The sequence below is a fragment of the Lithobates pipiens genome, unplaced genomic scaffold (assembly GCF_037356315.1).
Source record: "Lithobates pipiens isolate NorthernLeopardFrog02 unplaced genomic scaffold, aLitPip1_a1.2 Scaffold_13, whole genome shotgun sequence".
Lineage (NCBI taxonomy): Eukaryota > Metazoa > Chordata > Amphibia > Anura > Ranidae > Lithobates > Lithobates pipiens.
In genome coordinates this window covers 487,201,231-487,220,232 of record NW_027507718.1, presented here as the reverse complement: position 1 = coordinate 487,220,232, position 19,002 = coordinate 487,201,231, and the positions used below count along the sequence as shown (strand labels likewise).

Sequence of the window (19,002 nt, the reverse complement as noted above, 5' to 3'; positions counted from 1 at the left end):
TCACTTTTTCAGAGGGTGTTGGCACTGCCACCCATGTGAAAACTTTAGAACCCCATTGAAGTCTATGAGACTTGAACATTCAAAATAAAAAGTGCTAATTTTAATGACTAATATGCAAGATAGTGTCCTAAAAAAGGGTTTGGGGACCTGGCTCCTGTCTATAGTATGCCTGTTAAGTGCCACATGTTTCCCGTGTTTAGAACAGTCCCTGCACAAAATGACATTTAACAGAAAAAAAGTCATTTAAAACTGCTTGTGGTTTTAATGTAATATCTGGTTCCGGCAATACGGATGAAAATCATTGAGAAAAATGGCATGGGTAGCCCCCCCTGCCCATTACCAGCCCCTTTGGTCTTGTACATATATTAAGGGGAACCCCGTACCCAAACTCTTTGCCTGCAGAATCCCTTTGTGGCTGACACCGCAAAATGCTTTATTACACTGTGTAGGGAAAACAGGTCCTGTGGGTGTGCCCTAGGCAGCTGCCTAGTTCACCTAGCAGTAACACCAGCCCTGAGCACAGTACTTACTTGTAAAACTCAGCCCTATACTCTCTTTCTGCTCTGAATAGCAAAAAAGTGCAATAAATATCTTTCCTTCCTAGCCAGAGGGAAATAGAAGCCCAATCTATCCTAAAAAAATACACCCAGATACATTGAGTAATTGTGATGATATGTGCAGTGTTACTAACGCATGCCAACATTGCAAAACTGCGTTTGGACATTAAGGGGTTAGAACAACCCATCACTGAGCTCTGTAGCTGCTTCTATTGTGAAGAAATCCACTCTCAAAGATCCTGAAAAATCCCAACAATGATACTAAAGTCATATTCAGTTTATCTCTTACAGCTTAGAAGCACCTGTTATGGTATTTACCATGGCTAAATTACAGATCCCCCACCTGCTACTCTTAGTGAACAAAGTCGCCAAAGATTCTGTCGTTGGAGGAACTGAACTGCCCAAATCTGGCCATTGTGTTCACCTATCCGCCAGACCCCGGACAGGCTGTGTTCTGGTCCAACTCAACCTCAACCTGAACATGAAGCATATCGTATCCCTTCCCTGTAGCATATACTGTACCTGCAAAATCCATATCTGTGTGTACATGTCTCTACTTACTGATATTCCATACCTTATGCCTATAGTACATAAAACATTTACTGATACTGCCATCTACTGGTAGTCTTTGAACTTTCTTCCCAACTTGAAGTTACAGGAATACAGTCAGTATGTATTTTTCCCTGTTTGGTGTTGTAATTATCTGCAACGATTGCTTAGGGCAAATGCACATCAGACTCACAGTGGGAGTTTTTGCACTGACTCCAGAAATGAAGTTAAAATATAAAAACAGAAGTAAATGTTTCATTCATCTCACATTTCCTGGGTTCATAAAAGCTCAAAGAAAAAGCTCTGACAGTATCATGTTTCAAGCTCTGGGGGTGGAGAGAAACGTGTTTTACCTCCCCTGACTGCCCACCTAAATTCTACCATTACAGCCAGTTGGCGTTGTACACACAGCGTAGCCCTGCTGCATTGCTTTGTGCCTGTGGCAACTTGGCTAGCAGAGCATGACATGTGACAATGCCTATCAAACATGCCCATCAAATTCAATGGGAGTGTGCTACGACCGCAAGCCAAGCATTTGCAGTGTAATATTTTAATACAAAATCCCCATTAGATTAACAAACATGCATTCAGAATGTGGCAGGATTGTCTTCTGAACTCCTGGCAGCTGCTGCTATACTATCCTCTGATAGCATTAACATAGCAAAAATAGCACCCCAAAATACGTTCTCCTCCTGAGTATAACAATATCACATGTGTGAGACTTTTACACAGCCTGACCACATACAGAGGCCTAATTTTGAAGTAGCACCTTCAGGCATTCTAGGAGCATAAATTACACATTTCTCAACCACCTATTACAGTTTTGAAGGCCCTGGAACACCAGGGCAATGGAAACGTCCAGAAAATGACCCCATTTTGAAAAGCTAACACCCCAACGTATAATCTATGAGGCATAATGAGTCTTTTCAATGGTTCATTTTTTTCCAGAAGTTTTTGGAAAATGTGGAAAAAAATGAAAACGCATTTTTTTTTTACACAAAGTTGTCCGTTTATAAGATATTTCCAACGCATAGCATTTACATAGCAAAAATAACACCCCAAAATACATTCTACTACTCCTCCTGAGTATGGCAATACCACATGTGTGAGACGTTTACACAGCCTGGCCACATACAGAGGCGCAACATGCAAGAAACACCGTCGGCGTTCCAGTGACACATAGCCTGCACATACCAAGAATTACACCCCCAAATACATTATGCTGAGCAAAGGGTAAAGAAAAGATTACCTGTGGTTTTAGAAGCACAGTTGTCCACAGGAGGATATCACTGGTCCAGGCAGTAGGCAGGGACTTGGTCAGCAACAGCGAACACAGTTCTTTAGGCAGCAGGCAGGGATACTGTCCATATTACAGTCCAGGGTCAGTGCAGAGATGTCAGCAGTGCCAAAAATATTGGTCCTGGTAGTAGGCAGGTCCTTGTGGTGTGGTCAGTGCGGCATGATGGCAGTAAGTCCTACAGGCAGCAGACAGAAGTAGAGCCTCGTTCAGGACAGAATGGGAATAGAGGTAGAGGCTTCTCCCTCCCAAATCTCTTTGAAGCCTCCGAGTCTCCAGACCCTAATCTAGGAATAAGAAAACAAAGAAAATAGTTTTCTTCTTCCAGAAAAACTATACTGGAGCCCCTCACATATGTGAGACCCCGTGTTGAATCCCACTAGTCCAGTTTCAGAATACAAGATCAGTCCAAGAGGCAGGAAAATATCGTGGTCAAACAGTCCAAGGTCAGTTCCAGATCAGGCAGAGATATGTACAGAATCGTTAGACAGAAGCATGGTCGAATAACAGTCCAGGGTCAGTTCCAGATCAGGCAGAGGTATGTACAGAATCGTTAGGCAGAAGCATGGTCGAATAACAGTCCAGGGTCAGTTCCAGATCAGGCAGCGGTATGTACAGAATCGGCAGGCATAAGAGTGGTCAAATAACAAGCCAGGGTCAGTTACAGAGCAGGCAGTGGCATAAGGGGTGTGAAGGTGTATGAAGGCAGGAACTGAGGATTATGTTTACCATACTTCACTAAAAATGTATTGAAGTATGGTAACGCCGAAAACAGTCGCCTATACAGAGGCCTGGTTGAGAAGGACATTGTGCACAATAATAACATGTGTCTCTTCTGACTCCTGCTCTGATACACACCTTACATCTTTTTTGGTGTCTTTTGCCTGTTGGTTTGGGGGGGATTTTATCGGGAAAGTGGCGCTCGGAGAGTCGACTGACAATGTCTGATCTGATATTTTCTGGTGGGCCGTTTGGGAAAATAAGGGCAGTGAAAACTTCCTCCTGGTAGCCAAAGAAACGTTTGGGGTTTTGGGTGGCGTTGCGGTAAATGACATAGGAATTGGCCAATTGAAAAAAATTACATAGGAAATGGCCAATTGAAAAAAATAAATTGCTACTTTTTTGTACCAATGGTATGTCCGTCTTGTGACAAGATATGGTTCCATCATTTGGTCGTTGAAGTCGACTCCTCCCATGAACAAATTATATTCGGAAATGCATTTGGGTTTCTTTACGGGGCCATTCCTTCTGGGGATTTCCACGAAGGTATCGTTGGGAGCGCGCGGGGAGCTCTTAAAGGGGACGACGTCAATAGACGTAGTCCCGGAAATTGAGATCCGCGCTGTAGCCGTCATTTGACTATAGCGCGGATCTCAAGTGGTTAAATGCCCATCAATGCAGCCTTATTAGTGTCCATCTGCAGCCTTCCCCAAAATTGCAGCATGTTTGGGTTTTAAGTTTATCGCTGCTTAGATATTTAGCTCCTCTCGGCACCGACCTAGACCGAGCCGAGTGTACTGTGTTTTCATGTACTCGGCTTCGCTCGCAGTCACGCCCCGTCCCACCCCCTGGCCCGACTCCTATGATGGACACAACTCCAGTCCAATGGCGGGACATAAAGGCTAGGAGGCGGGACTGTAAGTGGAGCTGAGTACACAGTACACTTGGCTCAGTCAATGTCGGCGGCCCTCACAGACGCCGGAGATCGGCGAGGATCGTGTATAACACACACTGGCAATTTCCCCCCAGGGAAAAAGTGTGTGTTATACACAGATAAATACAGTAATTAATAATACTTCAGATGAAACATTCACTTATTTATACTGAGGAGTACTGAATGTCCACGAAGATGTGTGATCATAGGTGAGCAATAATAATAGCAATAATAATGACTTAGGAGGATAGAAATCTGGACCTGCTCAGGAGGCGGGGCTGTGACAAAAAAATGAATACAGGAAAAAGAAGGAAAAAAATTGTCAAACAAGTTATTTCTCATACACAGCATATGCATACTTCCAATTACACCCCAAAATACATTCTGCAACTCTTCCCGAGTATGGCAAAACCACATGTGTGGGACTTTTACACAGGCTGGCCACACAGAGAGGTCCAACATGCAGGGAGCACTGTAAGGAAGGCCCTGTAGCACTAGGACAGTAGAATTACCCACAAAATGACCCCATTTTGGAAAGCAGACACCCCAACGTATATTCTATGAGGCATAATAAGTCTTTTGAACAGTTACATTTTTTTTCAGAAGTGTTCGGAAAATGTGGAAAGAAAATGAAAACATATTTTTTTTTTATACAAAGTGGTCGGTTTATAAGATATTTCTAACTCAAAGCGTTTACATAGCAAAAATTACACCCCAAAATACATTCTGCTACTCACCCTGAGCATGGCAATACCACATGTGCGTGACTTTTACACAGCGTGTCCAAATACAGAGGCCCAACATGCAGGGAGCGCCGTCAAGTGTTCTAGGAGCATAAATGACACCTCTAATTTCCTAGCGACCTATTACATTTGTGAAGGCCCTGGAACACCAGGACAATGGAATTACCCAAGAAATGACCCCATTTTGGAAAACAAACACCCCAAAGTATATTCTATGAAGCATTATGAGTCTTTTGAATGGTTTATTTTTTTTACACAAGTCTTCAGAAAACGTGGAAAGAAAATTAAAATCTTTTTTTTTTTTTACACAAAGTTGTCCATTTATAAGATATTTCTAACACATAGCATGTATATAGCAAAAATTACACCCCAAAACACATTCTGATACTCCTCCTGAGTATTGCAATACCACATGTGTGAGACTTTTACACAGTCTGGCCATATACAGAGGTCCAACATGGAAGTGGTACCTTCAGGCATTCTAGGAGCATAAATTACACATCTCATTTCGTTCCTACCTATCACACTTTTGAAGGTCCTGGAGCACCAGGACAATGAAATTACCCACAAAATGACCCATTTTGGAAAGCAAACACCCCGATGTGTATTCTATGAGGCATGGGCTGCAAATAGGTTCTCGGGTACTCTGACGGGCTGGTGACAGCTACTCTGTTACTCCAACGGGCTGGTGACAGGTACTCGGGTACTCCGACGGGCTGATGACAGGCATTCGGGTACTCAGATGAACTGTAACAGGTACTTGGGTACTCAGATGAACTGTGACAGGTACTCAGGTACTCGGGTACTCAGATGGGCTGGGACAGGTACTCAGGTACTCGGGGACTCAGATGGGCTGTGACAGGTACTCGGGGACTCAGATGGGCTGGGACAGGTACTCAGGTACTCGGGGACTCAGATGGGCTGTGACAGGTACTCGGGTACTCAGATGGGCTGGGACAGGTACTCAGATGGGCTGGGACAGGTACTCGGGTACTCAGATGGGCTGACAGGTGCTCAGGTACTCGGATACTCAGATGGACTGTGACAGGTAGTCAGGTACTCAGATGGGCTGACTGGTACTCAGGTACTCGGGTACTCAGATGGGATGACAGGTACTTAGGTACTCAGATAGGCTGGGACAGGTACTTGGGTACTCAGATGGGCTGACAGGTACTCAGATGGGCTGGGACAGGTACTCGGGTACTCAGATGGGCTGGAACAGGTACTTGGGTACTCAGATGGGCTGGGACAGGTACTCAGATGGGCTGACAAGTACTCATATGGGCTACCAGGTACTCGGGTACTCAGATGGGCTGTGATGGGTGATGACAGGTACTTTGATGGGTGATGACAGGTATTTTGATGGGTGGTGACAGGTCCTCTTTATTGGGGGGTAATCAGTGTGATTTGTGTGTACAGTAGGCGGTATCGAGATGTTACTGCAATCTGTCCAATCACAGCCGGTCACAGAATGTAAACAAACCGTGGTAACGAGATGTTACTGGGTTCTCCTCCTCACACACTGATTGTGTGTGAGGGGGAGAACCCGGTAACATCTCGTTACCGCGGTTTGTTTACATTCTGTGACCGGCTGTGATTGGACACAGCTGGTCATGTGGGTTGGGCTGTGTCAGGGTGACAAGCCGTATCCCCAATCGGCGATCTGCATGTGCCTTAGGCACGTGCACGAGCGCTGTAACAGCACAGTACATGTCACCAGCTGTGATTGGACACGGTCAGTCACATGTATCGGGGGAGGGGTGGATAGGGATGAAAATCCCACAGATCGGGGATGGGCTGTGTCCGAAGGACACACTTCATCCACGATTGCCGCACTGCAGACCCCGGGGGGCCCACAGGAGCGGCGAAATACCGAGGCCATCATATGACGTCCACCCAGGATGGGAGATCCCATCTGTGGACGTCATATGACTATGGCCGGGTATTGAAGTTGTTAAGGTTATAAAATTCATCTGAATGACACGGCAAACATTTTGATTGCAGAATATGAGATTGTATAGCAATTATTGAATTACCTAACAGTCCCTTACATGGACATAGAGTGTCCTGACTGTGAATGGAATAATGCTAATAAATGTAATGTATTGGATATGAAATAATTGACTAGTCATAAAATATATATATATATATATATATATATATATATATATATATATATATTTATTAAGGTGCTAATATATATTATTCATCAACAAGATTTGCATTCACCCTTCTGCTCAATTTCTATATACAGCTTCTGGGGAATAACTCGTGTCACGTAGGGGTTAATTTATAAAACATTTGTTGTACGTCCAGAATTTGTCAAGGATGGGCTAATGTTTGTTCCACTCTTTTATTGATGTTTTTTTCTGAGACCCCTCAGTTTTGGTCAGCCTTTTTCAATCGGGGTGCCTTCAGGTTTTTTAGGAGATGTCTTGGCAAAATTTCCACAAAATACCAAAACAGTGTATGCAACTCAGCAGTTTGTATATTTTAATTCATAAAGCCACAGCTTTTCATTGTTCACCATCACAACATTCTAGTCACCAGCATCCTAACAACCATTGATGCCATTGGATCAAATAGAGGATGTTGGAAGCTTACAAAGCCTCCTTGTTTGCCCCTCCCCTGCCCATCAGCACTGGAGTCACATTAGCGGAGTGCGGGAGAGAAAATGAGGGAGAAAAGAAACATTGGAATACTAGTCAATACCAGTGTTAAAAAGGTGTATTTGTTTGGGAAGAATCACCTCTATCACTGGGTGTGTTACGTGGGCCGATGTCGCTGCGTTATGTAAAACTATAATTTTAGTTTTACACATTTTAGAATGGGGTGCCTCAAGATTGTGTAGAATTTTAAAGGGTGCCTTGGCTGAAAAAAGGTTTGCTTTAGATGAACAGTGGTGAGTATAATGTTTTGTGTGATCAGATGTAGCTGAGTCCCACTGGAGTGTTTCTAGCACAGATCACTGATCTGAGAATTCAAATCTCCATCTCCCCGGTATTTGCATACACAGTGTGTGGGGGGAACACCTCCCCTGTCACGCTCTCTATATATCTCATTGTACAGGAGACGTCTTCTAGTTTGGATCTGACCCTCCAGAAACATCAAGATGTTTTCTCCCAGTTATCTGCTGGCTGTCATCTTCATTTCTATTCAGGGTGAGAGATGAGGCTCCTTACATCATTCTCTGCACATACATCTATACATTGTACAATAAATACACACATCAGGATTGATAGGAAATCAATAATCAATATGTCTCTTCCCATCCTCAGGATCCTGTGGACAGATTGTGATGTCTCAGACTCCGGATTCTATCTCTGTGTCCCCGGGACAGACAGTCACCATCACATGTACATCCAGTGCTGGCACTGACAATTATATAGCCTGGTACCAACAGAAATCAGGCAAGTCTCCAACACTTCTCATCTATCGTGCAACCAACCGACACACAGGAGTCCCAGACCGGTTCACAGGAGTGGGTGGATCTCCTTATACTCGTTACACTCTGACAATTAGTGCTGTGACTGAAGATGATGAAGGAAGTTATCACTGTCAGCAGTATGATAAGCTCCCTCTCACACAGTGATACAGAGCCGTACAAAAACCTCCTTCCTCTTTTATAAAGAAACAATCACAGATGTCATAACTAGAACATTCATTCACACACTAATAATAAACTTCTCTGTTAGCTTTGATTTTTAGTGAGATGATTATTATTTATGTTGGAGATGTGCAGAGAATTCTCATCCTGTTAATAAACTCGAATCCAACTGAACCCGAAGTATATCCCCACCCTGGAGCCTATACCTGCAAAATCCATGTCTGTGTGTGCATGTCTCTACTTACATGTATTCCCTCTTCCTATCTTATCTTATAGTACATAAAAAAAATGAACTGATACTGCCATCTACTGGTGTTCTTTGGAGTTTTTTCCCCTGTTTAACCATTTCAGCCCCGGAAGATTTTTCCCCCATTAATGACTAGGCCATTTTTTGCAATATGGTGCTGCGTTGCTTGCCCATCTGACAACTGCGCGGTCGTGTGACACTTGACAATTGACAATTGATGTACTTTTTTTTCCCACAAATAGAACTTTCTTTTGGTGGTATTTGAACACCTCTGCGGTTTTTATTTTTTGCACTATAAAAATATAATCACATTTTTTATAAAAAAAAAAAATATTCCCTACTTTCTGCTATAAAACATTCCCAATAAATAAAAAAAAAAAATTCTTTATTAGTTTAGGAAACTTAAGGCCAATATGTATTCTACTACATATTTTTGGCAAAAAAATCCCAATAGCCATTTATTGTATGGTTTGCTCAAAAGTTATTGCGTCTTCAATCTATGGCTTCAATTTATGCAATTTTTTTTTTTTTTTTTACTAGTAATGGTAGCGATCAGTTATTTTTAGTGGGCTTGTGACATTGTGGCTGACCAATCTGACCCTAAGTGAAACTTTTTGGGGCATCAATACAGTGTCCAGTTTTAAAAATATGCACTGTCACTGTATAAATGACACTAGCAGGGAAGGGGTTAACACTAGGAGGAGGATCAAGGGGTTAAGTGTGTCCTAATGAGGTGCTTTCTAACTTCGGGGGGGGGGGGAGTGTTACACTGGAGGAAAACAGAAGATCTCTCTTTTCCTTAGTGACAGATCAGCGATGTGCCTTGTTTACATAGGCACACCACTGCTCCGTGTCTCCTGTGAACAACTGGCGGGTCGCTGTGGCTACCGGTCCCGCTGTGCTCCCCCTACACTGCGTGCGCAAATACACATATAGATACGTGATTTTGTGCAGCTGGGCCACTCTGCTGCAGTATTTGTATGGTGGTCAGTCTGGAAGCGGTTAAAGTTACAGCAGTACAGTCAGGATGTACTTTTCCCTGTTTGGTGCTGTAATTACCTGCAATGATTGCTTAGATTAATAATGCACATCAGACTCACAATGATTGCTTAGGACAAATGCACATCAGACTCACAGTGGGAGTTTTTGCACTGACTCCAGAAATTAAGTTAAATTGTAAAAAGAGAAGTAAATACTTCATTCACCACACATTTCCTGGGTTCATAAAAGCTCAAAGAAAAAGCTCTGACAGTACCATGTTTCAAGCACTGGGGGTGGAGAGAAAAGTGTTTTTTACCTCCCCTGACTGCCCACCTAAATTTTGCCATTACAGCCAGTTGGCATTGTACACATGGCGTGGCCCTGCCGCATTGCTTCGTGCCTGTGGCAGAGCATGACATGTGACAAAGCCTGTCAAACATGCCCATCAAAATTAATGATAGTGTGCTACGACCACAAGACAAGCATTTGCAGTGCAATATTTTAATACAAAATCCCCATTAGATTAACAAACATGCATTCAGAATGTGGCAGGATTGTCTTCTGAACACCTAGCAGCTGCTGCTATAATGCCCTCTCACTTTTCAGAGGGTGTTGGCACTGCCACCCATGTGAAAGTGTCCTAAACAAGGCTGATTTTTGTTTTTAATGAAGGACAGAAAAGGCCATTGATTAAGGAGACATATATTTGTTGAGGAGGAAATATCCCTCGATTCATCCTGTTTTATTTAGAAACAACATGTAGGTAATTAACAATACTTCAGATGAAACATTCACTTATTTATACTGAGGAGTAGGGATGAGCCGAACACCCCCCAAAACTTTCGAACGGACCAAAAATTTGTGCAAACTTTAGAACCCCATTGAAGTCTATGAGACTCGAACGTTCAAAATAAAAAGTGCTAATTTGAATGGCTAATATGCAAGATAGTGTCCTAAAAAAGGGTATGGGGACCTGGCTCCTGCCCCAGGGGACATGGGTCAATGCCTAAAATGTTTTTAAAAACAGCCATTTTTTCAGGAGCACTGATTTTAATGATGATTAAAGTGAAAAAAAGTGAAATATTCCTTTAAATATCGTGCATGGGGGGTGTCTATAGTATGCCTGTGAAGTGCCACATGTTTCCCGTGTTTAGAACAGTCCCTGCACAAAAAGACATTTAACAGAAAAAAAGTCATTTAAAACTGCTTGCGGTTTTAACCACTTGCCGACCGCCGCACGCCGATGTACGTCATCAGAATGGCACGGGCAGGCATAAGCACATACATGTACGTCCTTTGCCTCCCGCGGGTCGGGGGCCCGATCGGGCCCCCGCCCGGTGCCTGCGGCGGTCGGTTTTCGTTCGGGAGCGATCCCGGACGAGGGGACGGCCATTCATTCATGGCCACCCCCTCGCGATCGCTCCCGACGAATGGAAATCCCCGGTGACATCACTTCCTCTCCTGTAATGTAAACACAGGAGAGGAAGTGATGTATTCTCTCCTCCGTGTCGGTATTTTTCGTTCCGACACGGAGGAGAGCGGATCAGTGAGTTGCACCAACACATCCCACACACAGTAGAACATGCCAGGCACACTCACACCCCCCCTTTACCCCCCGATCACCCCCCCAATTACCCCTGCCCCCCAGTCACAGTGACACCAATGTCATTTTTTTTTTTTTTTTTTTTTTTTTGCATTGGTGTCATTTGTGACTGTAATAACTGTTAGGGCAGTTAGGGTTAGCCCCCTTTAGTTCTAATGTACCCCCCTAACCCCCCCAATAAAGGTTTAACCCCGTGATCACCCCCCGTCGCCAGTGTCACTAAGGCTGGGTTCACATTGCAGCGGTTTATGAGAACGAATGTGATTCGCACCGCACTGCAGTGCAAATCACATCCGATCTCTGTGCGATTCGAGTTCAGCCATTCGCCGCACCCGCCGCACCCGCCACACCCGCCGCACCTGCCGCAAATTCGCACGGGACCCTTTTTTTGGCCCGCAGCAGAATCGGATCGCATGGGTGTTCACACCATGCGATCCGAGTTTGCAGATCGCACTGCGATATGCGAACTGATCTGGGGGTGTCAGTAACATTTCACTGACACTCCCAGCAGTTCGCATAGGGCAGTGTGAACTGCCGCCGGGAGGCATGCGATGCGGGAACCCGCCGCGCATTCGTGGCGTTCCCGCATCGCTCCAGTGTGAACCCAGCCTAATAAGCGATCGTTTTTCTGATCGCTGTATTAGTGTCACAGGTGACGCTAGTTAGGCAGGTAGGTATTTAGGTTCGCCGCAGCTTTTTATAGCGCCAGGGACCCCCATATACTACCGCATAAAGCCCCCTGATTGCCCCCTAGTTAACCCTTTCACCAGTGATCACCATATAACTGTTACAGGTGACGCTGGTTGGTTAGTTATTTTTTTATAGTTTCAGGGCACCCGCCATTTATTACCTAGTCTCACTAGTGTACCCCTAAATTTAGGGGTGTCTACTTTCTAAAATGGGGTCATTTGGGGGGGGGGGGTTTGTGCCATCTTGGCATTTTATGGCCTTCAAAACTGTAACGCCCTTAGAAAGCCTGAAGGCGGTGCTTGGTTTTTGGGGCCCCGTACACGGCTAGGCTCCCAAAAAGTCCCACATATGTGGTATCCCCGTACTCAGGAGAAGCAGCAGAATTTATTTTGGGGTGTCATTTCACATATGCCCATGGCATGCGTGAGCAATATATCATTTAGTGACAACTTTGTGAAAAAAAAAAAAGTTTGTAATTTTCCCGCAACTTGTGGCAAAATATAAAATATTCCATGGACTCAACATGCCTCTCAGCAAATAGCTTGGGGTGTCTACTTTCTAAAATGGGGTCATTTGTGGGGGTTTTGTGCCATCTTGGCATTTTATGGCCTTCAAAACTGTAATAGGTAGTGAGAAGTGAACTCAAAAAATTACGCCCTTAGAAAGCCTGAAGGCGGTGCTTGGTTTTCGGGGCCCCGTACGCGGCTAGGCTCCCAAAAAGTCCCACATATGTGGTATCCCCGTACTCAGGAGAAGCAGCAGAATTTATTTTGGGGTGTCATTTCACATATGCCCATGGCATGCATGAGCAATATATCATTTAGTGACAACTTTGTGAAAAAAAAAAAAAAAAAAAAAAGTTTGTAATTTTCCCGCAACTTGTGGCAAAATATAAAATATTCCATGGACTCAACATGCCTCTCAGCAAATAGCTTGGGGTGTCTACTTTCTAAAATGGGGTCATTTGTGGGGGTTTTGTGCCATCTTGGCATTTTATGGCCTTCAAAACTGTAATAGGTAGTGAGGCGTGAAATCAAAAATTGACGCCCTTAGAAAGCCTGAAGGCGGTGCTTGGTTTTCGGGGCCCTGTACGCGGCTAGGCTCCCAAAAAGTCCCACATATGTGGTATCCCCGTACTCAGGAGAAGCAGCAGAATTTATTTTGGGGTGTCATTTCACATACGCCCATAGCATGTGTGAGCAATATATCATTTAGTGACAACTTTGTGTAAAAAAAAAAAAAAAATTTTTTTTTTGTCATTATTCAATCGCTTGAGGCAAAAAAATAAAATATTCAATGGGCTCAACATGCCTCTTATCAATTTCCTTAGGGGGTCTACTTTCCAAAATGGGGTCATTTGGGGGGGTTTTGTACTGCCCTGTCATTTTAGCACCTCAAGAAATGAGATAGGCAGTCGTAAACTAAAAGCTGCGTAAATTCCAGAAAACGTACCTTAGTTTGTAGATGTGACAACTTTTGCGCAAACCAATAAATATACAATTATTGACTTTTTTTTTACCAAAGACATGTGGCTGAATACATTTTGGCCTAAATGTATGACTAAAATTGAGTTTATTGGATTTTTCTAATAACAAAAAGTAGAAAATATCATTTTTTTTCAAAATTTGCGGTCTTTTTACGTTTATATCGCAAAAAATAAAAATCGCAGAGGCAATCAAATACCATCAAAAGAAAGCTCTATTTGTGGGAAGAAAAGGACGCAAATTTTGTTTGGGTACAACATTGCATGACCGCGCAATTACCAGTTAAAGCAGCGCAGTGCCAAAGTGTAAAAAGACCTCTGGTCATTTACCAGCAAAATGGTCCGGTCTGAAAGTGGTTAATGTAATATCTGGTTCCGGCAATACGGATGAAAATCATTGAGAAAAATGGCATGGGTAGCCCCCCCTGCCCATTACCAGCCCCTTTGGTCTTGTACGGATATTAAGGGGAACCCCGTACCCAAATAAAAAAAGGAAAGGCATGAGGCCCCCAGGCCCTATATACTCAGAACAGCAGTATACAGGCAGTGCAAACAAGACAGGGTGTCATAGGATACGCACGGGTAAAGCGCTCTGGCGCACAGCTGTGTGCAATAAGAATAAGCTAAAGCACACACTCACAGGGTGTGACCCCTCGCTGACCTATAAAGGAAGTGAGGTCATCCAAACACACTGCTGGTTCGTCTTCAGCTTCCTGTGATTCCCACATCTGTTCCTGTGATCTGTATTACCCGTTGTGACCCAGATTGCCTCATTGACCTCGCTGATCTTCACCTGACCAGACTTCTGGCTTGACCTTGGACTCCCACTTTCTGGACTGTGTTTGACCCTCAGCCTGCATCTGGACTTACCTGCTATCTCCTGTGTTCGACCCCTGGCTTGTCTTTGGATTATCCTTCTGTCTCAGCATTCCTGGTACTTGTTGTCTTCTGATCTGGACTGTGTTTGACCCCTGGCCTGCCTCCTGGATTCTGCCTTTGCCTTACGGACTTGCTACCGTTGCTTCTGGACCTTCCCACGGGACATCACCTTTCAGCTCTGCTCAAGCTACCTGCTGATCTACTAGCAAGTGACTGTCCTACTGGTAGCTTGTGCCTCTTGGTGCAACCACCCTCTGTGCCACCTTTCGGGGTGGTCTGCGTCGAGTCGCAACACCGATCGCTCTCGGCATCTTGGCCTCGGTGAGTACATTTATATGATACAGGGACTGTGTAGGTTTGTTATGTTAAGTAGAATCTGTTTGTAATTTTGAACTGCTACATTTTTAAAGTGTAGCTCCAGTCAAAAGATCTATTTAAAGCTTTTTGGAAAACATAGGGAAGGGTTATCACCCCTGTATAATGTTTCTGGGCTGTCCATCTTTTTCCATCTCACTTCCTGTTGTCTCCTTCCATTTGCAAGTAGGAGACATTTGTAAGTTGGATGTTTGAAAGTAGGGGCCTGCCCTATATGTTCTGCAGAAATGGGGGCCTAAGGTGTTGCCACAACACTGTAAGCCCTCAAAGTGACTCTTGGTGGTTGCTGGAGCACCCTGCTGTGAACAATTATATCAAGAATTGTAATTACATGCCATTGTTGAACAGTGGTATAAAAATTGGGCCTTTGGTGGTTGTGGTGGTGATGCTGAGGCCACAACACTATAAGTCCTCACAGTTACTCTAGGTGGGTGCAGGAACAGGCCCTGCTGTGAAATATTATATCAAGAATTGTAATTACATGCCCCTGTTAAAAAGGGGCTGAAAAATTGGGCCTTAGGCACTGCTTGCTGGTGCCACAACACTGCAACCTCTCCCAGATACCCTAGTTGGAGTGCAAGAATGAGCCCTGCTGCAAAGCATTGCATCAAAAATTGTATTACATGCCCCTGTTAAACAGGGGCTGAAAAATTGGGCATATACACTGCAACCTCTACCATATACTCTAGTTGGAGTGCAGAAATGAGCCCCGATGCAAAGGGTTGCATCAAAAATTGTATTACATGCATCTGTTAAACATGGGCTGAAAAATTGGGCCTACACACTGCAACCTTTCCCAGATACTCTAGTTGGAGTGCAGGAATGAGCCCTGCTGCAAAGCATTGCATCAAAAATTGTATTACATGCCCCTGTTAAACAGGGGCTGAAAAATTGGGCTGGTGGCACTGGTGCCACGACAATGCCACCTCTACCATATACTCTAGTTGGAGTGCAGGAATGAGCCCTGCTGCAAAGCATTGCATCAAAAATTGTAATTACACTTCCCTGTTAAACAGGGGCTGAAAAATTGGGCTGGGGCACTGGTGCTAGTACCATGACACTGCAACCTCTCCCATATACTCTATTTGGAGTGCAGGAATGAGCCCTGCTGCAAAGAATTGCATCAAAAATTGTAATTACATGCCCCTGTTAAACAGTGGCTGAAAATCACCCAGAACCAAAAATGTTCTTCCAAGATATCAGCAGGATCATTGATGAGGAATATGATAGTCAGTCAACATAACAGGACAGTCACTCTGCATCAGCATAGGCAGTCTTGAAGGGATGTGACATTTAAAAAAAAATTATTCGGTTACATCAGCTTCAGGTGCTTGGTAGCTAGTGGTGATCCAAGACTGATTCATCTTTATGAAGGTCAGTCGATCAACTGAGTCAGTGGACAGGCACACCCTGTGATCGGTTACAAAGCCACCAGCAGCACTGAAGGTGCGTTCCGAAAGAACGCTAGATGCATAACAGGCCAGTAGCTCAATTGCATACTGTGCAAGCTCTGGCCAGTGATCCATCCTCAAGACCCAGTAAGCCAGAGATTTTGGGAAAGGTGTCCAAGTCTGACTTTGCCCTTAGGTATTCCTGCACCATGTAAATCAGACGCTGGCGATGGTTGCTGGAAGCGATCATACCTTGGGGCTGTGGACTAAAAAATTGTCTGAACGCATCGGTCAGAAGACCACCTTCTCCACCGCTCCTCCTGTGGCTGACTGAAGCCTCAGCAACATGTTGTCCAGGACCAGGAGTTTGTAACCTCCCAGTCTCTGGGAACGCGTTGCACAGACCTTTCTGCAAGGCCTCCCGGAGATGTCTCATCCTCTGCTCCCTCTGCGATGGCAAGATAAGGTCCGCAACCTTACCTTTGTACCGTAGATCAAGGAGAGTGGCCAGCCAGTAATGGTCCCTCTCCTTGATCTGAAGAATACGAGGATCCTTCCGCAGGCTTAGCAGGATCAAGGAGGCCATGCAGCGTAGGTTAGCTGAGGCATTCGGTCCGGAGTCCTCTGGGTCACTAAGGACAGCATGATCCTCAGCCACCTCCTCCCAGCCACGTAGAAGTCCACGGGTTTCTTGGGACTGTAAATCATCCCTAAAAGACTGCTGCTGCTCAGTGCCAGGCTCCCCCTCCATGCTGACACAATCCTCCTCCTCCTCGTCCTCTTCCTGTGTGATGGGTGGGAAAGCAGGAACACTCTCTGGATAAAGGGAGCCTTGAGAGGCAAGGAAGTCCTGCCTCAAGTGCCCTGTCCATTATTCCACGCAGCTTATGCTCCAACAGGTGGACAAGAGGTTCAATGTCACTGATGCATGCACTGTCACTGCTCACCATCCTTCTGGCCTCCTCAAACGGGACAGGACAGTGCATGCATCCCTGATCATGCCCCACTGGTGTGGTGAGAAAAAACCAAGCTCCCCTGACCCTGTCCTGGTGCCGTAGTTGCACAGGTACTCATTGATGGCCCTCTGCTGTGTGTGCAGCCGCTGCAGCTTGGCCAAAGTTGAGTTCCACCTGGTGGGCATGTCACATATAAGGCGGTTCTTGGGCAGGTTCAACTCCTTTTGGAGCTCAGCCAGCCGAGCACTGGCATTAGATGATCGGCGGAAATGTACACAGACTTTCCTGGCCTGCTCCAGGACATCCTGTAAGCCCGGGTACCTGCCCAAGAACCGCTACACTACCATGTTAAGGATGTGAGCCACGCAGGGTACATGGGTCAGTTGTCCCTGTCGGAGGGCAGAGAGGAGGTTGGTGCCATTGCCGCAAACCACCATTCCTGGCTTAAGCTGGCATGGCGTCAACCACCTCTCTGCCTGCCGCTGCAGAGCTGACAAAATATCTGCCCCAGTGTGCCTCCTGTCCCCCAAACATACCAGCGCAAGCACGGCATGGCATCGTTTTGCCTGTGTACTTGCGTAGCCCCTTGAATGCCTACGGAGCACCGCTGGTTCCGAGGACAGAGCACTGGAAGAGGCCATGGAGATAAAAGAAGAGGAGGGGTTGGAGGAGAGAGGTGTGTCACAACCAGCAGTAGCCTTTTGGAGGTGTCGTGGCGGAAACAACCTCCAACACTATTGCACCTTGTCCTGCATCCTTCCCAGGTGCCAGAAGAGTGACCCAATGGGGCGTGAAAGATAGATAACGTCCCTGTCCATGCCTGCTGGACCACGAGTCAGCGGTAATATGCACCTTACCGCTGACCGCCCTGTCCAGCGAGCAAGGACATCGCCTTCCACATGCTGGTAGAGAGCCGGAATCGCCTTCTGTAAGAAAAGGTGGCGTTTGGGGACCTGCCACTGAGGAACCACACATTGCACAAACTCACGGAAGGGGGCCTAGTCTACCAACTGAAAAGGCAGCAGTTGAAGTGCTAGCAATTTAGCCAAGCTAGCATTCAACCCTGGGCATGTAGATGGCTGGGAGTGAACTTCTTTTGATGGTCCAGCAGCTGGGCCAGGGAAATTTGCCTGCTACAATTGGACGTGGGTGTACTGCTAGCAGAGTACCCACAAGTACTTGGCTGTGACACACCTAATTCTACACCTTCATTCCTCTCAGTGCAGGTTTCAGAGAGGACTGAAGGTCTAGTGGGGTTGGAGATCCCAGATGATGAGGAGCAAGGAGAGGTCCGCTTTTTTCTTTTGTGTGGGTCTTTAAGGTACGCTTGCCAGCGAGCTGCATGGCAGGTCAACATATGTCTGGTCAAGCATGTGGTGCCCAAGCGCCTGATGTTTTGGCCATGTGAGATACGCTTGAGACAAATGTTGCAAATAGCAGTGATGCGATCTGATGCACTCGTCTCAAAAAAGGCCCACACCAAAGAACTTTTGGAATAATACGCAGAGGCAGCGCCCTGCACAGGCAGATCTCTGCAGTGTGATTCAGTCGGTGTGCTGCCCCTAATCTGGCCCCCGGAGGGCATCTTGCCTCATTGGAGATGTGCCTCCTCCTCCTCTCTCCTATCAGGCACCTATGTGGAGTCAGTGACTTCATCATCCCCTCCCTCTTCATCACTGGAGCAAACATGGCAGTATGCTGCAGCTGGTGGAACATGACTGCCAGATTGCTGTCCTTCTTGAGCATCCCCTCTTTCTGCGCTCATGCTACTGCCTTCCTCTAGCTGGGTATCATCATCAGAGCCTTCAAAACACTGGGCATCCTCCTGGAGCATGTACCCAACACTGTGCTCAAACAGTTCGGTGGTCTCCTCAGGAGGACATGGTGGGTCTAGGGAAGGAGTGACTGATGATGACATTGAGACAAGGGAAGAGGACGCGTTGGCAGCTGCTTTGCTAGTACCCTGAGCCTGGGTGAGAAAGGATGAGGA

At 45.6% G+C, this 19,002-nt stretch overlaps 1 gene segment (V, D, J or C); it reads left to right on the top strand.

Moving 5' to 3' along the window:
* The first annotated feature begins 7,912 nt into the window (after nt 1-7,912).
* LOC143975910 (immunoglobulin kappa variable 1D-33-like) lies at nt 7,913-8,392 on the top strand. The segment is given in 2 exon segments: nt 7,913-7,961; nt 8,079-8,392. Coding segments are annotated over 2 exon segments (363 nt in total).
* The last annotated feature ends 10,610 nt before the right edge of the window (nt 8,393-19,002 follow it).